The 6114-nt window shown below is 36.3% G+C and overlaps 1 protein-coding gene across 2 annotated transcripts; it reads right to left on the bottom strand.

The window, feature by feature from the left end:
* Positions 1 to 320: 320 nt before the first annotated feature.
* LOC108914161 (Krueppel homolog 1-like) lies at positions 321 to 5701 on the bottom strand. Of its 2 annotated transcripts, none has more exons than XM_018719893.1 (2): positions 5481 to 5701; positions 321 to 2293 (listed from the first exon to the last, which is right to left on the bottom strand). In XM_018719893.1, exon 2 carries the CDS (start codon positions 2280 to 2282, stop codon positions 813 to 815), a length of 1470 nt encoding a protein of 489 aa, XP_018575409.1. In that variant the 5' UTR covers positions 2283 to 2293; positions 5481 to 5701; the 3' UTR covers positions 321 to 812. The 2 variants fall into 2 exon arrangements, with proteins under 2 accessions (XP_018575409.1, XP_018575408.1); XM_018719892.2 differs by lacking the exon at positions 5481 to 5701 and adding an exon at positions 3199 to 3377.
* Between the last annotated feature and the right edge of the window lie 413 nt (positions 5702 to 6114).

Here is a 6114-nt window from a genome sequence, read left to right on the forward strand (position 1 = left end):
AGAACAAATTCGGTATTAGCAATTTTGCATTTTTTTTTTTGTTAAAATGAAGTAAGGTGCAATTTTTAGACCATACGAGGTTCAAATATAAGTTTTTTCAATTTCAATTACAAAATAAATTGCAATTTTTTAAGATAAAACATGATGCTATTTATTTACACTATTGTTTTGTCACAAAAATACACTTTTGAAGGGGATGTTCTTTATTTTTGGCAGTTCATAGTTGAGACAGTAATATTTTGAACTGTTAATTTGTTTGTCCTCAATTTTTTCCCTTTGTTCATCTTATAAGAGACTAGGAGAAATAAAATTACATAAAAATTCAATTAATATATGTTTTATTATATGAATCGGTTATCCATATACAGCTACATTGATGATAAAGGAATACAATAATTTATACCGGTGGTTTCAAAAACCCCCAGCTCAGACTTAGAAGTACAGTACACTTTTACATAATAGAAAAGGAAAACATTAAAAAACAATATAAAACACGACTACAACATTTTACACTATTCTCCAATCACATTGAAAAATAGAATAAAAATACTAACATTACGTAAAAATAAAAAATATGAGATGGATGCCACCTGCACGTAAACAGGCGACACAATATTGCAAAGGCCATAGCCCTAGGCACTGCCATGAGGTAAAACGTTGATTTCATACAGTCTTATCACAGAAAAAAACAAAAGTCCATTTTGTTGTTTTACAACAGAATTCACTGCCTATAAAAGTCTGTAAATTATATCAACAAAAAAATATAAAGCTTATTTATAGTACGATCATATTTGGTTAGTTTAAATAAATAGTTAAGAGGCTCGAGCATACTGGATTACGGAATTATACCGCACTGGGCAGGACAAGTCTATGGTGGCCTCCATGGATTTTAGGATCATTTTTGATCGCTTCCTTGGAGGCAAACTCAGCTCTGGGTCGGGGGCAGGGGACACTGGAGGAGACACTGAAGGAGCTGGAGAAACTGGATTAGAACTTGGAGGAGTTATGATCGCATCTTCTTCAGAATGATTCTCCTCGACAGCTAGCGCTGCTTCGACTCGTCGTCTTATATCATCCCCAGCGTTAAGTGGGGTATATTGCACGACAGGGGATGTAAAGTAGGCCGGACGAGTCAACGCAGCCACAACTTCCTGGGGATTTTTTATTAGATTAAATACAACGTTCGGGGAATTTCTAAATCTATCATCTTCCGTTACTGATGCGGCTGCTGCTAACAGTTCTACACCTGTTGTAGGTACCGCTGAATAGTTAGTTGGGCAGCTCGATGGAGACAAACGATCCCTTGTATACAGATAGTAATGGATATCCGAGTCGTAACTGGTTGGGTTCGGGTCTTTCACCACTGCAATCGGAGAATCTTTAAAGTTTTCCTTGTCGCTGCTGCTGGAACAAGACAGGTCAGATGTGGATGACGCTGGTGGTGTGGGGGGTTGAGGAGGAGAATTTTCAGAATGACTTTTGATGTGTGCCTCCATACTCTTCTTCGAATTGAATGTATCGTTGCATATTGTGCACTTGTAGACCTTCTCTCCATAATGGGCGACCTGATGGAGTTTCAATACGTGATTGTAACCAAATGATTTACCGCAAATCTCACAAGAGTAGGGTTTCTCCCCAGTATGCGTTCTGGAGTGTACCTTCAATTGTTTGCTGCAAGTAAAACCCTTTTGGCAGACCGTACAGACATAAGGCTTCTCTCCGGTATGCGTCCTCATATGGATCACCAACTGTCCGGACTGTATGAAGGTCTTGGAACATACTGAGCATTTATGTGGACGTTCTCCAGTGTGAATTCTCATGTGCCTGTGAAGCTTTCCGGAGTGTTCAAATGCCCTTGAACAAACCTCGCATTTGTAGGGCCGTTCTTTCGTGTGGATTCTCCGATGGACGCTCAGGTTTTCCTTGACGCTAAAACTCTTATTACAGAATTCACAACGGAAGGGTTTCTCTCCCGTGTGCGTGCGATAGTGACGAGTTAAACGAGCGGGGACTGCGAATGTCTTGGAACAAATATTGCAACGGTAGGGATCCTCTGCTTCTTTAGCGTGAGTCCGTTGGTGGGCTTGGAAAGCGGACTTTGAGGTGTACATTTTATTGCAGATTTGACAATGGAAATTCTCTTGTTCAATCTTGCCCGGAAATTCGGAAATGGGAAAATCGGGGCTGCACACTAGTTTTTTTACAGACAGGGTTTCTTCCGTGCTTCGGACTTGGGCTACAGGAAGAGAAGCTTCACTGTAATATCCCACCATTTCTGGCATTGACCAGGTTTCTGTAACAAAAATTGGAAATTGAAACATACAAAACAATAATAAAATAAACTAGAATCATGCAAATAAAACGCCATTTTCAAATTTCGTAATACATTTCCTTACAAGCATAATAATGTAGTAAATTAATTTAACTTTAGTTTATTTTCTGAAATATGTTTAGTGTACTGATTTACTTTTCATAATTAAAAAAATAATAAAACAGTTAAAAATTATTATTCTTTTTTAATATTTTGCGTCACAAAAACAAATTTAAAAAAAATATGTAATAAACAATCCCCGATTGATTCTTGTAATCTAATTTGCAAAGTACCATAACACCCAAAGAAATACTTCTCAATTTCCCTTATAAATATAATTTACCTTTTTAATATTTTAATGTGATAATTATGAAATGATTGACCCTTTTAAATAAATTTCAGATATTAAAAAATAAACTGGATTAAGTACATAAGTATTAAATATAGATAAACTGAAAAATTTTATTTTGAATATAGGTATTAATATAAATACGATTTTACACGCAATAATTTAAACTATCAGTCGCACTTATAAATAGCCAGCGAATATTTTTAATTTTAATTTAACTGCATTCAAAATCCTGAAAAACCCTTTGCCTTTCTGCGCAATAAAAGAAACGGCCATATTTATTAACACTTCAGAAAATCGTAACGGTACAAATATTTTTATTTTACGTTTTCCTTTTATATTATTTCACTAAAAAAAAACTTTTATGTAAAACCGCTTTCACAAATTTTAAGTCTTATAAAAGAACGCGCGAGGAAATTTACGCATCGGTTAGAAACCTATTCCGCCATCGACACCACAAATTTGAAAACAAGGACCAAGCGCTACGGAAAAAGCGACGAATTCACAAATACAAGAGCAAATTAAAAAAAAAACGCACCATTCTGTTCAGTCTTACATCTCATGAGCAGACTTTTGATGAAGTTTTCCTGAGCTTCGGTAAGCTTGTCGCCGTTTTGGGCCATCGCGTCACCACGGCGGACAAAAAGGCACTAACCCAAAGTTACGTGGAGCTGGGCCCCAAAGTGCAACACAGTGCAAGAATTGACAAGTGTGAGAGTGCGTTGGTTTCTGGCCCCGCCCTGTGCGTGTGCAGTGCGTGGGTGGGGGTAGATCTTTGGGTCGGTTTTTGACCCCACAGCCAAAAACGAAGGAACCGACACTACCAGGAGTCGTTGCACCCTCACTTTCAACGTCACTCGTATAGATAAAGCGATTGATATTAATGCCTGCACTATTATTGTACCAATCCCATCAGTTTGGATAGTTTTTATTAGATAACTGTACCAGAAGTTATGATTTTGCAACACTAACAATAACCGAGAATCGGTATAGACACTTTTGATGATAGATCAGAAAGTTAATAGAAATATATTTAAATATGAAAAATATTTATTCATATTACTGATATCGTCATAAAATTCAAAAAGAGCTAAATGCGAAATTTATAGAAGCCTTACCCAACTAATTCTGGTCTTTCTTTCTTAAACAATCAAATAAAACAGTGACACTTCACTTATATAAAAAAATTTAGTGATATTACAGTGATTTACATTGGTCGCCTTATACTTATTACTTTCGCAATTTTTTTCGAAATAGTACCCATTTGCGAAATTTGTAAAACCGTTTTTATAGATATGTTAGATAGGTGGTAGGTATAACAAACTTAATTACACTATCAAGTTTCAATAAATAGGCAAGTGGATGGAAGCAAAACAACGTAAATACATTAATTCTTGGAAAAAAGATTGAAGTTTTTGTGACGGATATTATTTGGGATATACGAAACCGTTTGGAATTTCCAAACTTAAATAACACAAAGAAACGTTAACTGTGAAGTACAGGTCGTTCTCGAATTCCAGTCTTTTTGTTGCATCTCTTATTTCGCGGAACAATTGTAATGAAGTTTAAATACTTAATACTTATCAGTATACGTTACAAAAAATGGTATCGTCTATTAACTTATTTTCAGGTCAAAGAACCCTGAAACGTTGATCTGTTGCAACGTTATCTTTATTTTTAAGCAGATATTTTGATATAATAAACACTTGTGTATTAGGTACCAGCCCAGGTACAAACGGAATTTGCTAAACTTGGTTTTATTAATTAGGTACCTATCTGTAAAAGTTTGTAGCAAAATGTCGAGGCAATATGCAAAACATACATCTAGTTTCCATTTGACAATAAACAATTGCTAGGACGTGAGTAGACGGTCGTCCTACTTTAAAATAGAAAATTAAAAACCTCATTGAAATGTCTACAGGTCAGTCTACTCAGTCTAGTCGGTCGTTTAACCGCGAATGTATTGCGTAAATTGGCCAACGAATATCCTGCGACTTAACTAAGGTCATGAAAAAATAAATTACCATTCTGAAAAATCCCACTGATAATAAGATAAATAATAGCGTTTGGATTTATTACAGTGCATGTATATCAATTGTTTACGACAAGAGAGCCGTTGTCTATTTTTAAATCATGTATGATTTTTAACTGAAAAACAAAGCTACACGAGGCGGCGATGCATTGAGGCGAGTGACTGGGCGATTTCAATCACGCGCTGCGTCGGCTTACGGAGGTCCATGTTTAATGTACACGAGCGTGTCCACCGCAGTCATTCGCCTCCACGTGGAGTTCCTCACTGCTTTTTTACAACGATCACCGACCTCGACAACTCACAGAGACGTAGGTCGTGCTTTAGGTCACCCCCGTCACCCCGCCGACACCCGTGTAGACCATCGGGAGAATCATATTATTTACTTAATGGCATTTTATATCAATTATAGTGATTTTTTTTACTGGCGGCTGGGTTTCTTTGAAAAATGGAAGATTGGTATTCAATTTGGAATATGACGTGGGAATGTTTTTTTTTTATTACAAAAATATTGCGAAATCAAACTAGATATTATTTTGGGCGATAGGCACAGGTAAGAATTTTCTAATTTTCTTGCCAACACTCGGTTCTCTTTGGAAAAAATGTAATACACATTTCTAATTTTACATTTAACACAATCACGTATGTACCTACGCGAGAACATGACCTACATAAATGTAAAACTGAAATCGACATTCCTTAAAATTTGAAAATGGCATTTGCAAAAACAAAATTAATTAAAAGCGTTCGTAACTTTTATTTACATAAATAAACAAAAGAATGTTACTTACCAAAGTCGATTCGGGATCACTAGAATTTCATTTTCAGTGAAATTAATAATTAAAACTAAATAACTAACAAGCTAATTTTTCGCACTACTACTATTTTCATAATAATATACAATATCAAGGGTCTATGTTTGTCATAAATGTATGTAAACTGTTCAGTTTTCGAAACAAATTTTTATTAGGACCACACTTACGTTGGGCTAAAATCAAACTAAATGTTTACCTCCTCTTCGTTCGGGCGGTGCGGCCGAGTCCGATCGCTTACGATAAACCCGCAACACCCGCCCTCCTTCCTCCTGGCCCAAGCCGAGAGTCTGGCTCGTGCAAGGAGGCACGTGGAGGCGAGTGACTGAGGAGTTTCGTTTCGCCATTATTGTTTTTCAAGTTCCAGCACATTTTTTTAAATTAATTACAATTTTGATAAGGCAGTTTCGTTAGACTTGTTTTTATCTTTGTTTGTGCAAATTTCAAAAATAATGATCCTTGAAATAGTCGAGGTTTTCCTAGCGATGTTATCTAAATAAAAAGCGTCAACCGATTTAGATAGCCAATTTTCTCATGGCCTGGGTCAAGATTTCGTTGGTTTGTTAGGTACTTACCGAGCCTGTCTCACCACATTACACCAAAGCGCCGACAT

Source organism: Anoplophora glabripennis, unplaced genomic scaffold (assembly GCF_000390285.2).
Source record: "Anoplophora glabripennis isolate ALB-LARVAE unplaced genomic scaffold, Agla_2.0 scaffold610, whole genome shotgun sequence".
Taxonomy (NCBI): domain Eukaryota; kingdom Metazoa; phylum Arthropoda; class Insecta; order Coleoptera; family Cerambycidae; genus Anoplophora; species Anoplophora glabripennis.